Source organism: Barbus barbus, assembly GCF_936440315.1.
Source record: "Barbus barbus genome assembly, chromosome: 11".
In the NCBI taxonomy this organism is placed as follows: domain Eukaryota; kingdom Metazoa; phylum Chordata; class Actinopteri; order Cypriniformes; family Cyprinidae; genus Barbus; species Barbus barbus.
In genome coordinates, this window is record NC_136739.1 from 9,356,310 (window position 1) to 9,383,739 (window position 27,430).

Sequence of the window (27,430 nt, forward strand, 5' to 3'; positions counted from 1 at the left end):
GCTTACTGAACAAATTGCTCTTTCTTTAAATAAATTTTGTCCTCCGGAGTCCTTTTACATTACTATAAGGTTGCAATTAACAACAGAAACCCAAACTTAAATTTAATTATTATTTATTTTTAAATATAATAATCAACGCTCTTAAGAAATTGTTTTAAATATTTGTATTTTATAACTTAAAAATTGAATTCAAACATGTTAATTGCACATAATGCAGTTTTTAAATTAACTTCTAAATTATAAAATTGATATTTGTTGTTGAACTAGGCCTATTCATAGCTTTCAGTCACGTGACCGGCTCGAAGACCTGGTGGGCAAAACATCCATATAACTGCATGTCAATTTTCCTCTGTTTCACAGCCGCAAATATTTAGATCAATTCTCACAAGAATAAAACAAAGGTATGTAAACAAAATGCAAGTTTTGGCCATTTGCAATCAATATTAAGCACCCGTGGCAATATTTCAATCATTAAACAGTGCGACAAAACGTTGTAAAAACACTTAGAGTGCCTTAATATATTTAAAACAGTAATATTCTCTATATTAATGATGCATAGTTTACATGGGCAAGCAGATGAGGCCGGAATATGGACTCAATCCGCTTAATGGCTCAGTGTTTTCCTTCTAATGGTTTTCTATGGGAAACTTTGCACATTGCGTTTATATTCTGGCTTGCACTCTGCGCTACCATTTGAACTAAGGCGTTTATATGGCGATCTATCGCACCACATTAAAGAGCATCATAATGGAATTTATTGTTTGAATTTCCTGAAAAAAAAAAAAAAGATTTGTTCAGTACACATTCCTACCGAGCCGGAAAACCGGTATACGTGTACCATTACACCCCTAATAAAAATCATACATCGTACAAATTCATATGAAATCTCCACCTCATAAAATAGTTGCGTTTTCATGTGAGATTGTGTTGGGTTTATGTTGCTCTGTCTTGTGCTGTTACAGTATGTTGTAGTTGTCGCTAAAAAGTAGCTGTAGGTATGTGGTGGTCAACCGATATGAGTTATAAATACCCAGTATAATGCAATATTAATAGGGCTAGCTTGACAATTTTGATTACATTATTTTAATTGATCTTCATTTTGATGAACCAGCAACTCTATTTTATTTGAATGTTGATTATGTCTAAAAATAAATAGCAGTTGAATTTTATAGTTTGGACTTGTTCATTTTAACCTTGAATATTATAATAATGTACCAACTGACACGTTTTCCTGTAAGCTTTAGAGCTTTTAGAACTTTTTTGGTTGAGAGATTGTATTCCTTAAAAAAAATAGTTCACCCAAAAATGTAATTTTTGTCATTTACTCATTTTGTTTCAAACCTGTATGAGTTTCTTTCCTATGTTGAACATAAAAGAAGATATTTTGAAGAATGCTGGTAATCAAACAGTTGATGGTCCCTATTGACTTCCCCTACTATGGAAGTTAGTGGGGTCTGACAACTGTTTGGTTCTTCAGAATATATACAAGTTTCTGGCATGAAACTCTAGATGGCGCATTCCGATAGGTCTAACTCAATCTGACTTAATGACATCATCATCACATGGCACAGCTGATTGGTTCTCTCCTGTATCGGTAGCCAATGAGCTCTCTGCTCAACATTCAAATATATGACTAGTGCTTGTTGTAGCAGTTTCACAGCGTGCTTCAGAAACCCTCCACCTTCCCCAGCTCCACCTGTATAGATCTGCTACGAGGTGATTCATGTATGCTATAGGGGGTTATTTTCATGTGTGTTATATTTGCAGCAGCAGCATTTCTTACATGCTTACAGCAGCATGCTGTGGATGTATTGGCAGTAGCAAGTCTCGGTACTTGCTCTGCAGCAGCAGCAGCGTAGCAGATCTATTCCGCCAAGACCAAATACATAAACATTGTCATGTTCATCACCATGCCAATCTCTCCGAGATTTGTCATGACAGAACTTATTTTGTGTTCAACATAAGAATGAAACTCATACATGTTTGGAATGACATGAGGGTGAGTAAATGATGACCATTTTCATTTTTGGATGAACTATTCTTTTAAATTTTCATGTACTGTAGCTGATGCTGATTATAACCAAATTAATCGAGATCAAAATTGGATGGAATCAAGAGCTTGTGAATCAGAATCAAACTGATTCATGAAATCTGTGTCCTGTATATATCCAGTATATATCCAATATCCAGTGTCAATACTTTTAAATAATGAATATTTCTTATAACTCAAAATGTGTGAACACCGAATATAAACATTTACCCAAATGTTTGTTGATTTAATCAGTCTGGTCAGTGTATCGGTCTGATACTTCCAGTAGTCATTTTGAAGGACTGTTGATGTTACACTTGCTGACAAGTTCTTTTCTCTGAAGCTCATTCTTTTGGTTTAAAGAGCTGAAGCTTCCCCAATCCTTGTGTTCGGATAACAAATCCTGCTCTCTGTGCCCGTTCCAGAGTTTGTCAGTGCTAGATGATTCGAATCCCAGCAGTCCCGCTTCCGATTTTTCTGGGCTGGTGGTGGAGCCCAACCTGTCAGGCCGCTCTCATACATTAACCTTCTCCTCTAGCGAGGTGAGTGCAGATCAGACATGACGCTCTCACTGCCGTTCGTTTGCATGCGTTTCCTGCCATAAACAGGCAGTCTGGAAGGTCAAGTATTGTCTCGTGCCAGCCGCTCTTCACTTGTGTCGTTCCTGTGTTGTAGTTATTTTTAGTGTGAAGCATGCATGTGTGTGCTGATGGTGTTTTCATGTTGCTGATCACAGTAGTGTTTGTTTTGCATGACCGAGAGGATTACATGCATGCTTGATGTTGTGAGATTTACATTCACTCCATCTTTTGTGCACCAAAATCATCCCACATTCATTCATATATTCTACAGTAACCAAAAAGTAGGTGCATTAAATAAAATGATGCCTGTTTCTACCATGAGATTCACGTGGCTGATATGTGTGTGTGTTAGATGCTGGATGAGGAGCCTTGTTCTGCAGGGAAGGAGTATCACTGGCAGAACCGTTCTGTCTCTGATTGGACGTCCCAGCAGGTGTGTCATTGGCTGATGGGTATGAACATGGATCAGTACACACCTGAGTTCAGCACACAAGCCATCGATGGACAGCAGCTCCTCAACCTGGACAGTGACAGACTGAAGGTGAGTAGGCTGTGCTCTCATGGATGTATTTGGAAGAGAACTGTTTCTAATCTGACAAAAACTGGCATTAGTGTAGCCTTAAATACATGTGTATGTATTGTAATTAGAAATATATTTTTATTTTGGCTCATTTTGAATGCTTAGACATTACTGTTTTTTTAAGAGGTGGATATGATTCTGATTAAAACGAATTAACGATTAAAAAGAAAATCTAAAGGATTTATAAAAAAAATATTTTTCAAAATGTATTGTGTACATTTAGTGTTTTATCTTGTGTATATTCTGAAACTGGCATGGAACATCATTTGTATGAAACGTTTTTACCCCCAAAATATCCCAAATTACAAGAAATGTAGTTAATATAAATGTAAACAAAAATTGTCTAATGTATTTATAGGCTGTGGCCTTTTTTGGAAAGGAGAATTTAAAAGATAAAAAAGATTAATTAAGAAGAATGAATACATTATGAAAATTCTATTTCCATTGTCTAAATATGTATCTCTCTCTCTCTCTCTCTCTCTCTCTCTCTCTCTCTCTCTCTCTCTCTCTCTCTCTCTCTCTCTCTCTCTCTCTCTCTCTCTCTCTATATATATATATATATATATATATATATATATATATATATATATATATATATATATATATATATATATATATATATATATATATATATATATATATATATATATATATATATATATATATATATATATATATATATATATATATATAGAATGTGGCCTGCCATTCAGAGTATATGGAATGAAAGTCTGAATATATAGAATACAAGTTTGGATATATGGGACGAAACTTGAATTGGGTGGATGATTGACATTAAAGAGTTAACCTGAATTTTGAAGTGAATGATATCTTACTGGTAAAAAAAAAAAAAAAGGAACACTTGCTTGTGTGAACAGCACATTTGTGTAGTTCTGTAGTAATCTACATTGATGCCATTTTTGTCGACAAATAAAAATGAGACGAAAATGCCCAGCCAGAACTGACGTCCTGTGTATATATGTGTACATCTGAATTGTAAAGTTCTGATCTAACTGCAGGAAAACTCTGCTGTTGCACGCTCTACAGGCTCGAACAACAGCGCTTCAAACTGATTCGGAGCGGTTTGCAATAAATGAATAGCATACATTTATGCCAGGCAACTGCTTATGAACTAATGCTGATTAATTATAGTGACGTTTACTTTACAATCTTTATATGGTAATGTGTTTTAGACGGTTGTAAGAATGCGTATTTTATCTCCCTCATGAACTTGAATGAACAGCCTGCAAATAAGAATTCCGGTGTATTTCGGTCTTGTTTCAGGGATTCCAGTTACAGGAAGGAAAGACTAAGGACATTATTTGACATATTATTCAATAAATACATTTTACTATCAGGATTATTATAGTTAACTAGAACCATAAAAAGTATGCGTTAGGCCCTGATGAGCACAGAATTGAGCTCTATTTTGTGTCTTTTTGCACTTGAATTGTCAAAAAACGCACAATTATGTCAAACTGTCAGTTTAGTCATGTATTCAAGTAACAGTTGTGTGATACTTAAATGCTTAATGCATTACAGTTTAACCAAACTATATGGTATTTTAGTCAAAAGACTAAAACTAAATCTAAATGCTGTCAGAATTAACACTGTGTGTAATGTCTGAGATGATGGGATATCAAGATGACGGGTTGTCCACTCAAAACTGTTTGTATCGTTTGGAATATGATCAGCTGTTGCCAAAATTTGTTCAACACGGTATTGGACAATTTGAGGAAATTACATTATTAAAGCCATTCGATTCAGAAAACTATTGCTCTGATAACAAGGATATAACTAGCTACAGTATATTATTATTCATTAAATAAAAAGCAAATTTAATTCTATATAGTCAGACTTTCATTCCATATATTCAAGTTTTATTCCATATATATTCAAACTTCATTCCATATTCAAACTTTAATTCCATATATTCAAACTTCATTCCATATATTCAGACTTTCTTTCAGTATATTCAAACTTCATATTATAAATACCATAATTTCCTGAACGGCATGCCATAATATATAGATATAGTTATATAATATACATACATACATACACAGTGGGGAAAATAATTAATAAGTAAGTTTGCCCACTTAAAAAAAAAAGAGGGGGGGGGGGGGGTTATCATTTTTATGGTAGGTTTATTTTAATATATAGAGACAGAATATCAAACAAAAAAATCCAGAAAAAAGCAGCATACAAAAAAAAAAAAAGATTTACATTTTAGTAAGTCAAATAAATATTTGATCCCCAAGCAAAACATGACTTAGTACTTGGTGCAGAAACCTTTGTTGGCAAGCACAGAGGTAAGACGTTTCTTGTAGTTGTCCACCAGGTTTGCACACATCTCTGGAGGGATTTTGTCCCTCTCCTCTTTGCAGATCCACTCCAAATCATTAAGGTTTCTAGGCTGTCTCTTGGAAACTCGAAGTTTCAGCTCCCTCCACAGATTTTCTATAGGATTAAGGTCTGGAGACTGGCTCGGCTGCTCCTTTGTTGCTTTGTTGTCATTGTCATGCTGGAAAACCCATCCACGGCCCATCTTCAGTGTACTGGCTGAGGGAAGGAGGTGCTCATCTAATATTTTACGGTACATGGCCCCATCCATTGGCCCCTCAATGTGGTCAAGTCGTCCTGTACCCTTAGCAGAGAAACGGCCCCAAAGCATAATGTTTCCATCTCCGTGCTTGATTGTAGGGATGGTGTTCTTGGGGTGATAGTCAGCATTTCTCTTCCTCCAAACACGACTAGTCGAGTTGATGCCAAAGAGCTCGATTTTGGTCTCATCTGACCACAGCACATTCTCCCAAGCCTTCTCTGAATCATTTTCATTGGCAGGGCCTGTACATGTGCTTTTTTGAGCAGGGGGACCTTGCGGGCACTGCAGGATTTCAGTCCATTGCGGCGTAGTGTGTTACCAATGGTTTGCTTGGTGACTGTGGTCCCAACTGCCTAGAGATCATTAACAAGCTCCTTCCGTGTAGTTCTGGGCTGATCCCTCACCTTTCTCATGATCATCCTTACCCCATGAGGTGAGATCTTGCATGGAGCTCCAGACCGAGGGCGATTTGATGGTTATTTTGTATTTCTTCCATTTCTGAATAATCGCACCAACAGTTGCCGCCTCCTCACCAAGCTTCTTGCTGATGGTCTTGTAGCCCATTCCAGCCTTGTGCAGGTATACAATCGTGTCCTTTGTCAGCTCTTTGGTCTTGCCCATGGTAGTGGAGAGGTTGGAATGGAAGATACAGATTCTGTGGACGTGTCTTTTATTCACACAGCGAGCTGAAATTATGAGTATCTTCTTATAATGACAGGACTAATATGTGTTCCACATGTGCACATAACCAATCTGTGGGAGCCAAAATTCCTGCTGGTTGGTAGGGGATCAAATACTTATTTGACTTAAATGGAAATCTTTTTTTAATGTTTTTATGCTGTTTTTTTCTGGATTGTTTGTTTGATATGTTTGATATTATTTCTCTATCTACCATTTATCTATCTATTTCTCTATCTCTATCTTTTTTTTTTTTTAAAGTTTGCAAACTTACAAAATCAGCAGGGGATCAAATAATTATTTTCCCCTGTGTGTGTGTGTGTGTGTGTGTGTGTATACATATAATGTAAGTTATATATGATTGTTAACAAGGGCTGGAAGCGAAAAATGCCTTATATTCAGGGTGTGCATAATTGCAGGGTCATTTTTATAGGTAAAATGGGCCAAAAAGATATTTAACTCGCACTGAAAAGTCTAAAATTATTAAATGCCCACAAGAAGGATGCAATACTAGAAATTGCTAAATTAAGGTGCGACCATCGGACAGTGAAATGCTCATTGGTTTAGCAGAGCCAGATAAAAAACAGGTGATGTTTCAGGATTCTTTACCTATCCTAATGCCAAGTTCACACTGCACGATTTTAGCCCTGATATTCACATATATAATAAAATTAAACATAAAAGGGGGCTAGGGTTTGTCCTGTAAATAATATTCCTCTATAAAGGACAAAAGATTTATTGCATTTTTCTTTCATCACTTTTGAGGGCTTTTATAGTCTCTAAGAAATAAACTCATAAAATGCACAAAACATTGGTTTCACTTTCAAGTACTTGGATTAATGTATATAAAATTTTCCAAGTAGAGTGTTGTTTACAAGGAACTCATCTTTGTTAATTAGGATATTGAGTGTTCGGGGAGGACTTATTGACCACAATATCAGCGTGATCTTGTGTTATATCACTTCTCGTGTGCGAGACATGCATCTTTTCTTCTCAAAAATTATATATTTTTTTTACTTTACTGACCCAATGAGCATTTTGCTGTCCGGTGGTCACACCATAGTTTTCCAGCCCTTGTTAACAATTATATATAACTTTATAAATGATTTTGTCAAATTAATCCTGGTTAAGAGAACAATTTATTAATGATTTGGCCATCACTCTCATTTCACACCAAAAGAAGGGTCGTGAAACTAAACTGCAAGCACAGTCTTTCAGAACATGCATGTTACAATACTCTACAATACAGTACTCTAAATTTTAAAAGTGCATGAAGATCACTGCAAGATGTTGCTTAATTGTATTTTGTCATCTGCTGACACACTTGTGTTTAAGGATGGTTTGCAATGCTCTCCACAGGCTCTGGGTGTTTCCAGTCAGAATGACCGAGCCACCATCAAGAAGAAACTGAAGGAGATGAAGAAAGCACAAGAGAAGATGGAGAAACAGCGGGAGAAGCGCGGGAAAGAGGCCAGACGCAGCGGACGGCTGCCTGCCAGCACTGACTCTGTGTGCTGATGATGTTCAGCGCATCAACTTTTCTTCTTTTTAATTCTTGACACAATCCATCGGCAGACTGTTCTAGAGGAGTTTCTATGAATGAATACGGTCAGTAACTCATTAACAACAGTCAAACGGTTGAGCTGAAACACTAATGAAGCTGCTTACGAGATCATATTTTACTCTGTTCACTTCAGTCTGTGCAGCACAAAAATGAGCAGAAATATACTGTTCATCTACAGGTAGTGAATTTACTAAGAAAAGTGTTTACGGATTGTACCCATCTGTGGGCATGTTGCCTTCACTGTAAAAAGAATCAGTATTTTTTTTAAGTAAAATATCTCAGCAGCCCTAAAACAAGATAAATGTAGTTGCATAAGAAAAGAAAAAGTTACATATTCAGACAGATTTTTAGAGAATATACAAAATTTGATTAAATGTATATTTTTGTTGTATTTTCTAAAAGCTTACATTTCCAGAAGAAATTGCATTTAATTTATCCTCTGAAAGCAAATAAATCTATATTAATGTATCCTAAGAACGTTTAGATAATTTTACTGGAAAACGACAAAATACTGATTAAGAAGAAAAAAAATTCAGTGTTCTAAGTGAGTTATTAGACTAGCTTGTAAGAAAATTAATATGGCAATTTATAGCAGACCAAAACTTTTATTAGTTTTAATTGTATTTTATGATACCACTGTAGGGGCTATATATAAAAAAAAAACTTGCTAAGGGATATAGAAATATTCAGATGCCTATTTTCACAACTTTGTCACTAATATTGTGGCACGAATATTATTTTTTTGTATTTTAGGAGTACTTTTGGCCTGTGGTGTTAAACGGGTCATTTTTGCTGAATCCTTGTACAGTCAAGTAATATTGAGCACTATATTTTTACTGAAACAAAAGGGGAACGTGGTTTATAAATGTACAAATGAAATATTTTATACACAACTATTAGCATAGCTTTTGTTGGCATAGCTTAAGGAAGAGACATTAACTTTTGTACACATTTTCTACTAAGTAGAATAGCTTGTTGGTTAAATCTTTTGCAAATTCTGAAAAGCAGAGAGTGAAACTCAAAGCGAAAGGTGTTTGTACCTCGTTTATTGTTTTTATTTGGAAGGTTACTGCTTTTATATTATGGATATGGGTCTAAAATACATAAGTTACACAATGTAGCATAGTTAACTTTTATTAGTGCCAAACTGTATTTGACTAACAGAAGCTGTAATGAATTTAAGTACTGGATAATCATCTGATTGTAAGCATTGTTTTAAAAGAGTGCTCATGTCATCTTGATTCTGTGTCCTGTGGTTATTTTTTTCTACCTTGTAAAATAGATGATTTTGAACAGACAAAAATCAAGCTTTCTATCTGGTACAAAGTGCATAAGCTGCAAAATAAATGCTTTCGCCTCTTCTAAAAGAAAAGACTGTGTTGAATGAATGAAAAAAATTTCAGTGATTCTTTGTGAACACGTGATCGCGGATCAGTTTTATACATTTGCAGATATTTTCAGACACATTTGTATAAAAGGAAGCTCAGTAGATAATGGTCTCTAATAGCCAAGCCCTGCAAATTAATAAACGAACACATAGGCTACAGGAACTTAATATTTAATGGTATTTGATTTTGTAAATTGCATTTAGTAGATTAGATTTTCAATGGGTTTGCAAAAGCTGTTTCTATCCACGTTTGGGCTGTTTTTGATGTATTTACAAGTTCTGACCAGCAGGCGTCACCAGCGTGTGTCGATCGGAGGCCCTCAAAACAGTGAATCATTCATTTCTGTACACTCAAGTCTTGAAAAACATCCTACAACTGTGTTTGAAAGTGTATAATACGTTTGTCATGAGGCGGCAGTTAGAGTCTGTCTCACTGTTATTGTACTCATAGTGCTTTATTGAAACAGGATGCGATTCAAACTACTGAACACTTGTTTAAAACGGGTCAAAAGACAATTCTTATGCGTTTGTGACTCTTTTTTTGTCCTTTAAGTGCCTTAGTTATTTGGAGCTGAATATTTTCTTGTGGCGTGAAGCATGTAACACTTTCAAACCCTTCACACTACATTCTCACACTTTCTTTAAAAAAAAAAAAAAAAGCTCTGCAAACAATGTAATACATGGGACTGTACAAGGAATGTGAAGTCCCAGTTATGCTGGAATATATTATAGCCCACAACTACGTGACATTGTGATTTGGAAATCAAGCTTGAAAGTTTAAAGCAAAAATGATCAACGCTTCAGTCTCATGACGACAAAAAAATAAATACTTCCTTACACATTCAAATGTAAGATTAATAAGTCATGAAATCTCATACTGGTACTGGATCACACTCAAAATAATACACACACAAAATACACCAGAATTACAAAAGCCTAGTTGTCTATCTGGGATGTGATGGCACTAGCAACACCTGTGCTAACTTACAATACTGGTACCACATGGTACAGTGCAAAACTTTTTCATTAGAACATACTTGAAACAGTGTTTCAGCATGCTCTTTTATGTATTCCCAGTCTCTTTCGTTACTCTTCTGTCCTCTATCCTGATCTACATGGGGCGGATAGATGAAGATAAGATGCTTTATTGAGTCTGGTGAAAGGTGCGAGAGGGGGGTCTGGGCAAGCGCAACACAACACAAGCGTTGAGATCAGACTAGAAGCTGCGGAAGGTGGACATGTCCTTGGGTTCTTTGCTGGGGACACACCAGTCATCCGCTTCATGGATGGTTTTATAATGCTTCCAAGCGGATTTGTTGTAAACCGGAAGCCTCTCAATGGACTCCGTGGACAAAGCCTTCAGGGATTAAAACACATTATAAATGGAGTCCAGAAATGAGAGAATATAAATCAAGCATTATTTCAGTAAATAATAACTAAAACAGTAATTATTTCAATAATTATGAATATTACTATTGTTATAATTAGGCTATTATTATACACACAATTGTTCAAAAGTTTCATAAGATTAAAAAAAAAACTAAAAACAGTAATATTGTAAAATATTACAATTTATAATAATGTTTTCTTTTTGAAAACGTTAAAATGTCATTTATTCCTCTGATCAAAACGGAATTTTCCATATCATTACGCCAGTCTTCAGTGTCACATGATCCTTCGGAAATCATTCTAATATGCTGATTTACTGCTCAAGAAACATTTCTTATTCTTATTATAATCATTTCTTACTATTATGTTGAAAACAGCTGTGCTGCCTCATATTTTTCTGGAAAGCATTAAACTGTTTCGGAGTCAGTTTTTTTTTTTTTTTTTTTGCAGAGACAATTCAAATGTTGGCTTTGTAGTTTTTCGTCATATTTTTCCACATTACTGTAATGACACGGACAGTTTTTGCATTGCTGTTAAAGCAATATCATAAAAAAAATAAATGTCAATTCAAAATATTTCCTAAAATATATCCTAAAATAGAAATAGATAACTTTTTATGCAAATAATTAATAAAAATAAATAGATTTGGAAACCAGAAGGTTATTATATAGGGTTAAAGGTTACAGAGGTACTCACCCTGATATAAATAACAGCATCTGTGCCAAATCCCTCCATGGAGTAGAGCTTTAGGTCACCTTGGAAATATCTGGCGTAAAGTCTGGAGATGGGCAGCCCATAACCAAAACCAGCCTGAGACCACAAGACAACACATGCCATCAACACAGCAAAGATATAGTGTGGGTGCTTTAACAGGTCATTTAAGACAGGTAATTCAAAACAATGTATTCACCATTTTTTACTGACAGACAAGTTGAAACAAATAATGTAGACAAAACAGGGAGAATGAGATTAAGAAATACAGGTTCCAACTTGCTAAATTTTTCTGAGCGTGTAAGCCAATCACTAACGCACGGCTACTACAACCCTTCAGTTTCTGAGCATTAAAAAATGAAACCGAAAGCAAGTGGGACCCTGAGATGCGGACTGTACTGAGAGTATGTTCAGATTTCAGAGATGTCCCATACTGACCAGAGGAGTGGCTCGAGACGTGTCCATCTGAGGACGAGGTGCAGTGGAGTATGTGTATGTAAACAACCTGTCAATCTTCCTTAGCGGGACTCCGCCTCCACGATCACTGACCTATGACAGAACAACATGATTCACATTAAACTGGGTTTTATTGTTTAATGGCCTATTATCTATCAAAGATTCTACCATTACATTAAGTGCAGATTTACACCAGCTTTCAAATGTTTGGGTTTGGTTGCATTTATTTGATCAAAAATGCAATAAAATAATTGTTTAAAAGTTTAATATTTTAAAATAGAATTTATTCCTGTGATGTTAAAGCTGAATTTTCAGCATCATAACTACAGTCTTCAGTGTCACATGATACTCCAGAAATCATTCTAATATGCTGATTTGATGCTCAAGAAACATTATTATTATCAATGTTGAAAACAATTTCTGTGGAAACATGATTTTTTTTTTCAGGATTCTTGAAATAGAAAGTTCAGACGAACAGCATTTATTTGAATTTTTTTGTAACATTAGAAATGTCTTTAATGTCATGCTTGATCAATTTAATACATCCATGCTGAAAGAATGAAAGAAAAAAAAAAGAAAAAAAGGAAAACCCTAAACTTTTGAATGGTAATTTTAGGAATACTGTGATTTATGGTATGCAGTATGGCTAAGTTTAGAAGTTACCACAGATTTGACCACAGCCAGTCTGTCTGACTCTGTACCTTCACAGTCAGGTCCTCATGGCCGAGGACGATCTGCACATGCACTGGAGGATATTCCATGGCATCTTCATAAAGTTCCATGGTAGCGCGCATGGCATTCTGCAGGAGTCACACAACATATTTATAGCTCAGCACACTGCTGCTCACCTAAAAGAGCAAAGCCATTCACTGTACATCATGTGACACAACATCATACGTGATCTAAAACTCAATATTAACACTCTACTTCGGGCAAATATTCTCTCCAGATGAGTGCATACTTCAATATTTCAGCAGTGAGATCTGAAATACAGCACCTTAAAAAGCTCAAACACCATGTGGTACAGATGAGACGGCACATAAACCACAGCAATGGGTTTATCGGGTCCTTTAACTGCAGAGGAAACACATGAGACACAGCAGTCACACTTCTGACAGTCCACGTGGAAAGCTGACGGTTTACAAATCATGACTTGTAGTAAATGTGCATGCAGCAGGAAGTTACCGCTGAATTCTTCCAGTACTAACTCAGGTGAGTTCATGTAATACCGGTCGCAAAGGTTACGGGCATTTTCATAAGCATCTGAAATACAGTAACATGTAAAAGTTTAAATATTGAACAGGAAAATTGATGTTTCATAGATTCTGAAGAAAATATAAATGGTACAATTGGTTGCTGTTGTGATTCCAGTGTATTGCGGCTGTTTGCCAGGGCATTGCTACATTCTTTCTCAACGTGTTTTGGGTGGTTGCTAGGGCATTCAGATCATATTTCAACTCAAAAGTTATAAATAAATCAATATGGCTTAAATGAAGTCTACGAAGCACCCCTTTCCTCATTTCCAAAATAATGAAAATTTTTAAATGTATTCATACATTTATTCACGGTAACATTTGCTATACTGAATTTAATTTATGCTGACATAAACATTTTATAAAATTAATGTGTCAAGATGTTTTACTTTTGAGGGTTGTTTTTTGCTGTTCTCAGTGAAGTCTCATAAGTTATACATTACTGCATAAATTATATATTACTTAAATTGTGTTCATACGTTTCAGAATTTATTCATCATGTTAGCATTTACAGCACTGAATTTATGCTAATTTGAAAGTATTTTTTTCAAAGAAGAAGAGTCAGTTACCTTTCACGACATCAATGACACGACAGCTGGGGTCAATGCTGCCGATCTGTTTGGGATGAGCAGGATTGTCACATATCTTTCCCCCAAACAGAAGAGCTGGAAACACACAGACATCATGTTATTGACATGTAACCCTCTGGTGGTGAAACAACAGCTCGATGTTTACTGGGTGACCGATCAATACATGACAGATTCAGATGGCTGTGAAACTTGTAAACATGTCAGTCAGTGCTGCTAATCCAATCTACACGTTCCAGAAGCCCCATTCATCGGAGCTGTACACTTCTGCTGTCCATAATGGAGCCCATTATAAAGCGCCACAGAGCACTAGATGTGTATGTGTGTGTGTGTGTGTGTGTGTGTGTGTGTCTCTCACTGTGCTGGTTCAGGAGCATTCTGATCGAGATCCTGCTCATGTAGAACCGGTCCAGGAAGTACTGGATGTTCTGGCTGGTGACAGGGTCAGTCCCGTAGGTCTCCTTATATTCCACCACTCCTTGAGCCATGGTGGGCACCACATCATTATGGCGGTTTCTGATCTTAATCACAGCATCTGTGAAGCTAACACATCAGAAGTATGTGTGTGTTTGTTAGCACAGGTCGGACTGGAAGGTAGAGGTCTTCATGGGTCCACTTGGATTGAGACCCAAGTGCATTTGGGTTCAACGCTTTTGACACGGGTCGGGTCCGATTATAGTAGCCTTGGGATCATTTTAAATAAATGATCCCCCTTCTTCTCTGTCAATCCATGTTACTATGTAAATGACCAAAAACCCTACAATACAGATGCATGCAGCAACAACATGTTATGACATGTTTTCATAGTTAATGTTGTAATTCTAGCAAACCTTTTTTTATATTTTAATTTATACTTTGGTGGGGTTTTTATTACATTATTATGAAATTATAGAAAGCTGGTTAACACTGCTGCATGAGGGTTTATAATAAAGTGATGGCAAATTTGATGGCATCTTTCATTTAACCAACCTTTCATAATATATATATATATATATATATATATATATATATATATATATAAAGACATTCGCTGGTATTCGTAATGCTGTATATCACGGTAATGAATATTCACAATATTGTTATCGTGGGCACTTCAAAATACAGAGAATAATTATTTATTACAAATTATTCAGAATTTTGAATGCATTTTAAGAGTACTTTTCCCATCAACTGGTCACAATGCACAACCGCTGCATGCTGCGTCAAAGACACGTGTGAAATCTGTTGTAAACAAGCACGGATAAGAAGCTCCTGGTGGAAGTCGTGAGAGACGCTCTGGATCAGGGGTGTCAAACTCAGTTCCTGGAGGGCTGCAGCCCTGCAGAGTTTAGTTCTGGCCCTGCTCCAACTCACATACCATGTAGTTTTCAAATAAGCCTTAATGACTCGATTAGCTAGATCAGGTGTGTTTAATTACGGTTGCATCTAAAAACTGTGCAGGGCTGTGGCCCTCCAGGAACTGAATTTGACTCTCTGACAGCAGAAGTTACCCCGGAAACAAAAAACACCTTTCTGAAAGGTGTTTAAATTATTTAAAAACCCACTCAGATTTTTGTAGTCGCTATGGTGTTCATCACAGTGCCAAATAATTAAATATTCAGACTTAATAGGCTATTTATTTTCAAACTTTTTTACATTTTAATCTGGACTGCAACATGCCCTAGATACTGTTTGAAAATGTTTGGATTCTTTATTGTTCGGTCAAACTTTACATTAGGGCTTCATTAGTTAACAAACTGCCAATGAAAAATTATTCTAAACATTCATTAATCTAAGGTAATTCAAATATTTAATAACGCATTGTTAAAATCAAAAGTTGCAACTGTGTTATTTAACGAGCTAACATGAGCTAAGAGTTGTATTTTTTAAACAAAGATTAATAACTTCTGTAGCAAATGTAGCTGTTGCTCATTGTGAATGTTAATACATTAACTAAGGTATGAGATCTTATTGTAAAGTGATACCTATTGGTCTTTATAATTCTTTTGCACTTTAATCTGTGTCAAATTTTTATCTTTATACATTTTTTGTGTTTTCCTTTATTATATTTAAATATTCAGTTATTTTTAAGAAAAAAGTTATTAAACCTGTAATACTGTATTATGACAACACTTTTTGCAACTAAAGTTCAATACCGTGAGAATACCATATACCGTGATAAAATCATTATCAATTAATCGCAAAATGAAAATGTGACAGTATCATATTTTCATGTTGCGATTAATTGATATACACCTTGTGTTATAATACCATGGCATTTGATTACAGAAATGCTCTAGGGGCAAATGCAGACACAAAAGTTATATTTGTTGCAGTAGAGTTCACCACTACAGTTGTTTTCCCAACTATGCAGACTTCGGTTTCTGAGAACCCTAGTCATTTGAAAGGGTCCATCCTTAGGACCCAACAAGACCTCTACTATAAGGTATTTGATGAATCTCTTACTCTTGTATGAGCATTTCATCATCAATATCCCTGTCCTTGAACTCCAGTATATCCTGGAAGCTGTGCATATACCTGCAGAGATGCAACACAACCACAGAATGTAGCTTACATATGCGCACATATCAGAATAATAAGACTGCATGTTTGCATTCACACAGACCAGCTCTGCACCAGATGCACTGAAGGAGTTCTCAGAAGATTATCAGGCAATAAATCTATCTCCTTCATAATATTTGCCAGCCTGACAGGCAGTTCCTGTCTTAGAAACGTGAATGACGTTTTCGCACATGCGTTCTCTGAACCTGCAGAGACAAATGTACAGAGAGAGAGAAAACAATGACATCACAAATCGAGTTTTGATGCATGCATTGATTCTATCCAGCATTACACTGATACAATTATTTGTTTACATCTTTAATTAGATTTTATTTTTATATGTTCTGCTTTCACTAATTTTATTTAGTAGGTTTTAGCAATTTTGTGGGTTTTTTTTAGTTGTTTATTTTAGTTTATTAGGTTATTTAAACCTAAATGAATTTTTTTTTTTTTTTATTAAATAATAAGGAATATCCAACATACTCTTTCATAACATCCTTCTCTATTCCAATCTATTTAAAATCATATTGGTACATTTTTTAGATATTCCAACTTTTAGACTGGGCTTTTTTAATTCGATTATTTTCTACTTTAAGGTTGGATCTCTTTGATTGTATTCTATACCAATGACTAGGGCTGGGTATCGAGTTCAATACTTTTTAGGCACCGACCGAATTGCCTCGATACCACCGAGTATCGAAAAACGTCTTGTAGTTCGGTACCAAATTTCGATACCTAAAAGGGGTTAATCTCATCACCGTCAGTGAGCCAATAATCCTGCAGCACTAGGTGTGTTTTGACTAGAAGTGACGCGGTGCTGATTGATCAGTGTTTGACATCCGCGAGAGCATTTCGAAAGCGCAAGGAGCAGTCTGCTCTCTATATCGCGCGGTTTGTTTACTACACACAGACTGAAGCTCGCGTGACGCTCGCGGTGATTTCAGCGTCTGCCGCCTAACTAAATGAGGACATGAACAACATCTCCAGAATTGCTGTGAGAGTCAATTAATGAGCATTTTACCGTTTGATTCGAGTAAAATTAACGTCATATCATATATAAACTGTAAAGGTATTCCCGGAAACCCGTCAAAATAAAAGTTCGGTTTAATTTGGAAGAAACTGCGGCAGAAATATATTAATATTGTTCAGCGGACAGTACATACTGCTACTACTAGGCTACTATTAAAATTATTAAAACTTTATAATTTTTTTTAGTAATGATCACACAACAGTTATTAATTTTAATTTTAATAGTAACCCCCCTTTGTTTGCCAAAATAAATAAACTTTGATTTTCAATAATTTAAAGAAATTAAATTAATGTTTTATGTCATCGTTTGAAAACCAGATACAGAACACAGAATTTCTGAGGAAAAATAAAACATTTCATTAGGCTATTTTAAGAATACATTTAAATAAACTAAGTTGTTTTTATGCATTCAAATAATTAGACATACTACACCAGAATTTAATAACAATAAAACATATGGTGAAAGAAAATAAAACACCCACTTATGAAAGTGGATGAAGATTTTAAATTTCTTGAAGTCTTTAACAACCTAGAAGTGATGATGTGTTTTAAAATGAACACGCACTAATGTAAACGTAGCCTAACAGATGTGTAAACTGAAAACAATTTGAACTTTATTAAAATTATTTATTTATTGTGTATATATTTTGTTCCTTTGTGCAGTGGCTCAGGAGATGAGGCTTTGAGTCTGTATAAATATCAACATTAAAAAATAGTTTTTTGAGTTAATGTAATCTTATTAAAACTGATTTCATAAAACTGGTATCGAAAAAAGTATCGTTCAGGAACCGGTATCGAACTCACGGTATCGATATCGAAAATTTTTGAACGATACCCAGCCCTACAAAAATACAGTGTTACATGGATATAAGTAGCATGGTTTTCTGTACAATTAGTACCACCTCCATGGCACTTTTATGCAAGGGACTGTTTCGTTTATTCTTTTCGGTTTTGTTGTGTTCTCATACTGAACTGTATCCATTTGATCCCAGACTTACCAAAATCTATGAACTGTTTCATAGAGAGAGGAGAAGGTGAGAATCTGGAGTAAAAGTCGATTTGTTTGGCGAAGGATGCAGCGTTCATCAAAGTCTTGAAGATCCTCATATTGGCGGCTTTTGCAGTTTAACTCTTCAGAAAAATGTGTCCTGTTGGCTTTCTAAGCACATATTTCCTTGTCCAAAACACAATCAGCAGAAAACTACTTGTTTTTCGAAGTATGAAGTTGAATGTCAGTCATGTTCGCACATGCAGCGTTTCATTCAAAACCAGTGACATCCAGCGCAGTTTCACTCTTCTGTATCACTCAGTAATGGCACTGCAATCATTCTATACATGACATCGCACTAATCCCGGAGTAATAATGCATGAGCGTGTGTGTATGAACTCGCAGATGATCCGCAGGAGCATCAATGAACACTGGGCCTGCTGTAAACAAGTTAATGCTGCACGAACATAGATGTTTATGTAAATCAACGCATCCACTCTTGTTTTTCTTCTTCTTCTTCTGTGGGTTTGTTGGCGGGTTGTCAACTAGCATTTAGATGCACAGCGCCACCTCCTGTGCTGGAGTGTGAAGGGGTTTCAGTTTAGGTATAACCGGATGAGATCATTTCCTATTTTTAACGATTTTTAATGCAGCCTTTATCACTTTCTTGGATCTTGTTTTGAATTTGACATATTTCATACAGTAAATTGTTTGCATACTACAGTCTGTGGGTCTCTTTGGAGCTCATTCCTTTTCTGTTCATCATAGCTGGGACAAAATAGCAGCCTATAATCAACTGTTTCTTGACATAATTCACATGATCCTATATGCTATGAGGTGTATAATTAAGTTTTGTATGACTCATCCATGATCTTGTTAAAATTATCTGATCTTCCCCCGGTTTCACAGACAAGGCTTAAACCTAGTCCTGGACTAAAATGTAATTCTGAGCTGAAATAAACTTGCACTGACTGATCTTAAAACATATCAGTGCCTTGTTTTGTCTCAAGATGGACACTAGTAATGTTTTTTCTAAGGCATGTTAATAAAAATTACTTAAATGTCCTAATTGAACTATGGCCTAATCCTGGTGTAGTCTAAGCCCTGTCTGTGGCCCGGGCTCTTCTCTTCTTATGTTTGGTCAGAGACATAGAGCTCTCTCAAGGGCTCTGTGTTTGGTGAGCATCCACTCTGTTTTACTTCCGCATTAAGTGCCTCCTTTGGGTCACATGACTAATTGTGCTGAAGGACCTTTTCCTTTTTTTCCGGGTTTCTCAGCAGCAGATTCGTTATAGTTGGGTTAAAGGTCCCATGGCATGAAAATTTCACTTTATGAGTTTTTTTTAACATTAATACGAGTTCCATTAGCCTGCCTATGGTCCCCCAGTGGCTAGAAATGGCGATAGGTGTAAACCGAGCCCTGGGTATCCTGCTTCCCCTTTGAGAAAATGAAAGCTCAGATGGCCCAATCTGGAATCTTCCCTTTATGTCGTCATACGGGGAAAGGTTACCTCCCCTTTCTCTGCTTTGCCCGCCCATGAGAAACTGAGCTACGACCGTGCGAGGAGAGCGAGAGACATCATGGCTTGCAAACGATCGAAGCATTGTTTTTTGGCACTTCAGATCTGTTCTACTCTATGAACTGTCACATACTGTAATACAACTGAATGCCCAATAAAGCTGTTCACATTTACATATTTTCTGTTGTCATACACAAAACAAGTATAATTAGTAAACACGACCAATTAATAATACATGTTAACCCTGAATCACTCTCCCTTTACTCCTTAAATCCTGATTTATAATCGCAACATCGTCTGATAAAATCAACATCTAATTTACAAACTGAAAGCACTGCTTCTCTGCCGCTCGCTGCTCACAGACGCTGAGAGAGGCGACACTGCGCCGGGAGAGAGACCTCGCACTCGCGGGGCAGTACTGGAGACATCTTCCAACTTTTTTTTTTTTTTTTTTTTTTTTTTTTTTTAAAGTCGCTAGGTTTGTTAGTATGTACCCGTTATGGGAAAAAAAAGCCGCCTAAAAAATGGGTCTGAAAGTTACTAAATATTGTGCTAAAGTCGCGCTCGTGTGTGTGAGATGCCAAGGCTGATGGCAGCGGGTGGTGGATATTGTTGCGGTCCGCTCAGGTAAAGTTTATGTGTGGGAATTGGGAAACACTGACCGTATCCAGACACAATATTTTACACTAACCATTCGGAGACGTCCTGCTGTAGCCGCTGAGTTGCAACTTCTTCATCTGGTGCTTCTCCATCCGGATCAGATTCTGGGTCAAACTGAAAAGCTTGAAGGACTGCGTGTCTACGAGCCATTGCGATACATCCACTGTCAACATTAGCGCATGGTACCGTGGCCGCAAGCTGGTTAAGGCCACCCACCCTCCACTTCATTAGCATGTAAAGCTACAGACACAGAAATGGCACGTCCTAAGGAAAGCTCATTGTGGGACTGGCTCATAGTGGCTGAAATTCTGCAACAAGACTTCAGATACAGTACTAGGGACCACTTAGGCCTATATAAAAGCATCCAAAAAACAGCATGTCATGGGACCTTTAACTTTGAGAATGGGAGAGTACCACAAATATCTTTTTTGCATTCCCATTTGCTCAAATAGCAAAAGAAAAACTCCGCAATAGTGTTTTCATGACTTTCAAAAAAAGATATTGCCTCTATAGAATTTGCAATGTAATATGCAAAATGACACCGTGGACTTGAACTTAAAAAATGGTGTTTCCGCGGTGTAACATTCTGCTCTGTTTTAGTTGTGTTTTTCCATGGCTTCTGTTGACCCAGTTTCCCTGATTAGTTAATTAGCCCCTCACCTGTTTCTGTTTTCGTATGATTATGACCTGCCTTTATAAGCCTGAGTTCTCCCCAGTTGAGTTTGTCTGCTATTGGTTATGTTGCGTTTTTCGAATTCAGTAGTATTAAAAGATTATTGTTTTGAGATATTCCTGCCTGCCTGCCTCATCTTATCTGTCTGCCTGGGGAAACTGTAACAGAATAGCAGACCGAAACAGTTTTTTTTTTTTTTTCAGCGGCGTTATTCTTTTCGCTCATTTTTTATTTATTTTTTTCCTCTCTCCCTCCTAGTATGGATTCCGCCTTCTTACTCCTTTGCCTGGAGCAGAAGGACCGTTCGCTGGTGGAACACACCATGGACTTCGTCAACCTGGCGCGCCTTACACACTTCAAAGACCGCTCGCTCTGTGTGTTCTACATCTCCAACCTGAGCGAGCAGTGTAAGGCGCGCCTACCAGCGAACGGTCCCAGGGAGAATTTCGCGCTTGCGTGGCGTGGGTGCTGGAGTGTAATGGACTGTTTATCTTCGGTGACCCTGCTGAGGACAGCTCCAGCCCCACTCCCGATCCAGAGCCCAGCCAACCCTCACCTTCTCGCTGCACGGAGAGTTCGCCAGAGCCCGCCGCAGTCGCAGAGCCCGAGCCGGTCGCGTGGATAGAGCCGTCACCACGGAGAGTGACAGAGCCACTCATCGCCCTGGAAACCGAACTCGACGCGACTGACCAGGTGCGTGAGCCGGCAACATCGTGCGTCGTGGGAGTCTTAGTGGAGATCGAGGGAATGGATAAATCCCCAGCCCACACATCCACCACTGAGGGTGAGCAACCGCTGGCTTCTGGAAGCTATTTGGAGGAACTGTTGGGCCTATTCGAAGAAGATCTGATTGACTGGTTTGGGGAGGCATCACCCAGCCCGGTATCTCATGTGTCTCCGCTGGTTCCGTCCAGCCCTGAATCTCCTGTGCCTCCGCTGGTTCCGTCCAGCCTGGAATCTCCTGTGTCTCCGCTGGTTCCGTCCAGCTCGAATCCTCCCGTGTTCCCTCCCAGCCTCCCTCTCCCGCCTCCTCGATACCAGTCAGCCAGCCCTTCAGTCCCTCCTCAGCCACATCAGGAAGACCCCTCAGCTCACCCTCAGCATGCCATGCCCGGTGGATCGGTTGAGCTTCGGGTCTCCCTGCAATCTGCCACCTCGGGGTTGGAGGATCCCCAGTCTTCGCCTCCAGCCTGTGAGACCCGGACTCCACCTCGGCCCTCCGATCCATCGGCTCCACCTTGGCTCGTGGCTCCCTCATCTCCACCGTGGCCCCTCACTCCACCAGCTCCGCCGGGCTCCCTCGTCCCTCCGGCTCCGCCTTGGTCAGTCGTACCCCTGCCTACTCCACAGAATTCCACTCCTCCAGCTCCGCTTCGTCCCTCCATTCCTCTGGCTCCGTCGGGTTCCTCCCTCCCTCCGGCTCCACCGTTGTCCTCTGTCGCTCCGGCTACACCGCGTCACTCGGGATCCCCGCCTCCGCCTCACTCGCCTGAGCCGCCGGCTCCACCGTGGCCCTCCGGCCCATCAGTGTCACCCTGGCTCTGCGGCTGCTCTGCTCCATCCTGGGCTCCTTCTCCACCGGCGTCATCTCCGGCAGTCGGCCCCACGGTGTCGGTGGTCCCATTACCACCATGGCTCCTCCCGCCATCGACTCCGCCGTGGGCCGCCATCCTGGCTGGCCTCTGGACTGCCATCTGGCTGCTCCGGGCTCCTCCCTGGCTCCTCCCACCCTCCACTCCCCCTTGGACTAATTTTTTGGACTGTTTTTGTTTTCACCCACTTTCCATTGCCCGGCTTCCTCCTACTCCATGCCCACCTCCTGAACCCCCACCCTCCCCCCCTCTGTTGGTTTATATTTCTCCGCGCGAGGACGCGCCGTTCCGGGAGGGGGCGAACTGTAACATTCTGCTCTGTTTTAGTTGTGTTTTTCCATGGCTTCTGTTGACCCAGTTTCCCTGATTAGTTAATTAGCCCCTCACCTGTTTCTGTTTTCGTATGATTATGACCTGCCTTTATAAGCCTGAGTTCTCCCCAGTTGAGTTTGTCTGCTATTGGTTATGTTACGTTTTTCGAATTCAGTAGTATTAAAAGATTATTGTTTTGAGATATTCCTGCCTGCCTGCCTCATCTTATCTGTCTGCCTGGGGAAACTGTAACACGCGGTTGAAATAAAATACTTTCTGATGTTTATTCACGTTCATTTCGTGCTTTAGGTAAATATGAAAAGACAATCTGTTCACGGTAATAGCGTGTAAAAACGTAAATCAAAGGAAAAGCGATCTCTGGCATTCATTTATTGAGCCATTTCCTCTGTCAATAATGAATGAATAAATAAAATCAGTGAATTTAATATAATACAAATGTTTAAAAAACGGTCTGATAAAATGAAAATGACTTAAAATGTTGAGTAATATTAAATGTAGAATTTCCAATTAATATGAAAATAACTGTCTGATGAGAAATAACCAAATATAACTTGCATACAACCACATTTATCTGTAAATTCACATAGTTATAAAAAGAAAACACCCTGATACCACACACCAGTTTCAATTCAGATTGACAGTCCACTACCCCAGTGTATCACTCAACCAGTTTCAAGACGATCTGATGTTTCATTAGATAATAAGAGCCCTCCAAAAACTCATATACTACCTGTTCTGCCTGTGATTTTGGATAACTCTAAAAAGTAAACTCCCTGTTTCCACAGACCAGTTTCAATTCAGATTAATAGTCCACTGCCCCAGGGTATCCCTCAGCCAGTTTCAGGACGATCTGATGTTGCATTACAAAATAAAAGCCCTCCAAAATCTCATAATCTACCTGTTCTGTCTGTGATTTTGGACAGCTCTAAAAAGGACACTCCCTGTTTCCACAGACCGGTTTCAATTCAGATTGAAAGTCCACTGCCCCGGGGTGTCACTCAACCAGTTTCAGGGTGGTCTGATGTTGCATTACAAAATAAAAGCCCTCCAAAAACTTGCATATAACCTGTATGTCCCATATTTCCAGACAGTTCTAATAAGAAAAGTCTCTTTCCACAGACCCGTTTCAATTCAGATTGACAGTCCACCACCCTAGAGTGCCACTGGGCCAATGCCAGGACTGTCTTATGTTGCATTACAAACATAAACGATCTCAAAAACTTGCAAATAACCTATTTCTCATAGCTCTAAAAAGAAAAGTCCCTGTTTACATAGACTATTTTCACTTCAGATTGATAGCACACCACCCCAGAGTGTCAGACCATATGACTATATGACTATATGGACTATATGATGTGTAATTCCAAAATGAAAGCCTTCAAAAACTCAAATAATTTTGGTTTTGTCTGTGATTTCAGATTGGTATAAAAAATATATTTCTGATTTCCACAGACTAGTTTCCCCTCAGATTAACAGTACACTTTCTCACATGGTCACTTACACGATTTCAGGACTGTCTGATGTTGAATTCCAAAATAAGAGCCCGCCAAAACTTTTATATATGCTGTTTTGTCTATATAAAACTTTGCACACACACAAACACACACACACACACACACACACACATATATATATATATATATATATATATATATATATATATATATATATATATATATATAACTTTCATAACGAGATAAAGAGATTGTTGAGGCCATTTTTGACAACAAAAAAATTTAGGCGGCTACTTCATTCATAGAATAATGCTAATGTTAACCCGCACAGCAACAGATCAAATATCACATTAAACATGAAATCAGTGTGCTATTACCACAGCTTATTAAAAACAGAGGTAAATAATAATAATTTACCTTATAATTCAGCTTGCTGCGAGTGAAGAATCCAGAAAATACCATGAAGAAAAAAATAATCAAACCGGTTGGGTCAAACCCAACCCAGGTGTTCAGTGGTGAAAGAACCCCTTGCAGTCTATTTGACCCAGCGTGAACAACCCAACTGTGTGTTTACAGTACTTCAAACAACCCAGAATTATGACCCAGCACAATTAACCCATGTGTTTACAGAAATAACCCAGCACTTTTAAGAGTGTACAAAACATCTTATGAGTTTTTGAAGGACTTCAATTTGTAATATTGCACCAGATAATCCTGACATTGTGGGAGCGACACTGAGGAGGTGTACTGGTTATCTGAAGTGAAAGTGGTCTGTGGAAACAGGGAGTTTCCTTTTTAAACCAATCCAAATAGATACACTCTAAGAAATGCTGGGTTAAATACAACCCAGCGCTGGGTAAAATATGGACAAACCCAGCGATTGGGTTGTTTAGACCCAGCGGTTGGGTTAAACATTTAACCCAATTGTTGGTTGAAAACAACCCAGCATGTGTTCTGTCCAATAATTACCCAGCACTGGGTTGTATTTAACCCAGCATTTTTTACAAAGCATCTTAAATAGGAGCTTTTAGGGAGCTTTTATTTTGGAATTATACATAAAATAGTCCTGACACTGTGTGAGTGACTCTCTGAGCAGGTGAAAGTGGTCTGTGGAAACAGGGAGTTTCGTTTTTATACCAATCAGAATTGACAGACAAAATACTATTTTTTATTTTGTAAATGTAGGCTTTTACAAAAAGGGCTTTTATTTTGTAATGTAACATCAGATAGTGGACTATTAATCTGTATTGAAACTGGTCTGTGGAAACAGGGAGTTTCCTTTTTAGAGCTATTCAAAATCACAGGCAGAACAGGTAGAATATAAGTTTTAGGAGGGCTTTTAATTATGTAATGCAACATCAGATCGTCTTGAAACTGGTTGAGTGACACCCTGGGGCAGTGGACTGTCAATCTGAATTGAAACTGGTCTGTGGAAAAGGGAGTGTTTCCTTTTTAGAGCTATCCATGATCAAAGACAAAACTGGTCATATATGCGTTTTGGAAGGCTTTTATTTTGTAATGTAAACATTAGATCGTCTTGAAAGTGTCTACTGGGACAGTGGACTATTAAGCTGAATTGAAACTGGTCTGTGGAAACAGGGAGTTTACTTTTTTTTTAGAGCTATCCAAAATCAAAAACAAAATTGGTCATGACATTTTGGAGGGCTTTTAGTTTGTAATAGGAAATCGGACAGTCCTAACATTGGGCAAATTACATTCTGGAGTGGTGTACTGTTAATCAAAAGTGAAACTTTGTGTGCAAACAGGGAGTTTCTTTTTATAACTATGTGAATTTACAGATAAATATGGTTATGCGAGTTCATGAAAGGCTTTTATTTTGTTATTTCTTATCGGCCATAGTTTATAGGTCTACAAATGTTGCTGTCCATGTGCTTGATTTGAGATATAGCCTAGCCAATAGGAAGTTTTGCGGTCTGTTTTAGGTGCTTTTAGTGCACATTAATGACACCCTAATTAAAATGTTAATTCATTCAAAAGCCATTGTTTGAAAATACGACTCTGATTAAATTCTACATATAGCCTAATGCATAATATGGAAATTAATCATATCATGTAATAAAGATGTCGCCTTATTTTGAAGATTTTATGGACCCTTGTGTCTGACTGTAAAGAGCAAATATCCGACGATTAATATAACTAAAGCAAAAAGTTTACAAAAACAATATCTGGGTAATTTTTGTTGTATGCCTTGCGAACTTTATCATCACTCTTCCTTCTTTTACATATTTGAGAAAAAAAATCGCGGTTTTGAAATTGGGTTATTTGGTCCTCCCCGGCACCCGTCAGACGCGCCTCTGCATCCGCGCACCCGGAAACTGAGCAGTGCAACAAAAGCAGCGCTTTCTGCAGGCAAAAACACCCTCAGGTCTGTTCACAACATGCTTTCAGATTAGAGAAAACATTTCAGTAGTGTGTTTATGACACGAATGAGCTGTTCATCTTTCAGCATGCCACTTTTCATGTGTTGGGTGGAGTGCAGTAGTTGGTTTCTACTGGGCTGCTGATGTTACTGTTAATTCATCAAATAGCAGTAAAACACACTAAACTCTACTGTGTGTGTGTGTGTGTGTGTGTGCGCGCGCGTGTGTGTGTGTGTGCGCGCGCGTGTGTGTGTGTGTGTGCGCGTTTATGTGGTTTATGAGGACACAAATTTGTATAATGACATGGGTATGACAGAGGTATTAAAATATGAAGGTGGTTTATGAGGACACTGCCTATGTCCCCGTAATTCAAAAGGCTTAAAAAACATACTAAATGGTGTTTTTTTGAAAATCTAAAAATGCACAAAGTCTCCTGTGA

At 38.0% G+C, this 27,430-nt stretch overlaps 3 protein-coding genes across 3 annotated transcripts in view; 2 read left to right on the forward strand and 1 right to left on the reverse strand.

Annotated features, from left to right (window-relative positions):
• LOC306876731 (neurabin-1-like) overlaps positions 1 to 9,400 on the forward strand; it is a 57,817-nt gene extending 48,417 nt beyond the window's left edge. The window contains exons 17-19 of the mRNA XM_079428098.1: positions 2,455 to 2,571; positions 2,963 to 3,151; positions 7,833 to 9,400. Coding sequence (XP_079284224.1) covers positions 2,455 to 2,571; positions 2,963 to 3,151; positions 7,833 to 7,991 — 465 coding nt within the window. The 3' untranslated portion in view covers positions 7,992 to 9,400. The remainder of the gene's footprint in view (positions 1 to 2,454; positions 2,572 to 2,962; positions 3,152 to 7,832) is intronic.
• LOC306876732 (pyruvate dehydrogenase (acetyl-transferring) kinase isozyme 1, mitochondrial-like) lies at positions 9,074 to 18,899 on the reverse strand. The gene is made up of 11 exons (XM_079428099.1): positions 18,389 to 18,899; positions 16,426 to 16,567; positions 16,266 to 16,337; positions 14,179 to 14,363; positions 13,803 to 13,898; positions 13,166 to 13,243; positions 12,978 to 13,054; positions 12,682 to 12,780; positions 11,963 to 12,073; positions 11,510 to 11,623; positions 9,074 to 10,781 (listed from the first exon to the last, which is right to left on the reverse strand). The coding sequence occupies exons 1-11, from the start codon at positions 18,495 to 18,497 to the stop codon at positions 10,641 to 10,643; spliced, it is 1,224 nt and encodes a 407-aa protein (XP_079284225.1). The 5' UTR covers positions 18,498 to 18,899; the 3' UTR covers positions 9,074 to 10,640.
• An 8,023-nt stretch (positions 18,900 to 26,922) lies between these two features.
• Positions 26,923 to 27,430, forward strand: part of LOC306876733 (dynein, cytoplasmic 1, intermediate chain 2a-like) — a 58,788-nt gene continuing 58,280 nt past the window's right edge. Inside the window, exon 1 of the mRNA XM_079428101.1 lies at positions 26,923 to 26,996. The gene's annotated coding sequence lies outside the window, so the exon portion shown is untranslated. The remainder of the gene's footprint in view (positions 26,997 to 27,430) is intronic.

Excerpts from the sequence above, each read along its gene's own strand:
- LOC306876732 (XM_079428099.1), bottom strand. The coding sequence starts at position 18,497 with ATGAGGATCTTCAAGACTTTGATGAACGCTGCATCCTTCGCCAAACAA. Across the intron at positions 13,244-13,802 it reads TGTCATTGATGTCGTGAAAG|ATGCTTATGAAAATGCCCGT; the intron begins GTAACTGACTCT and ends ACTGTATTTCAG. Across the intron at positions 12,781-12,977 it reads TGGTGTTTGAGCTTTTTAAG|AATGCCATGCGCGCTACCAT; the intron begins GTGCTGTATTTC and ends TGACTCCTGCAG.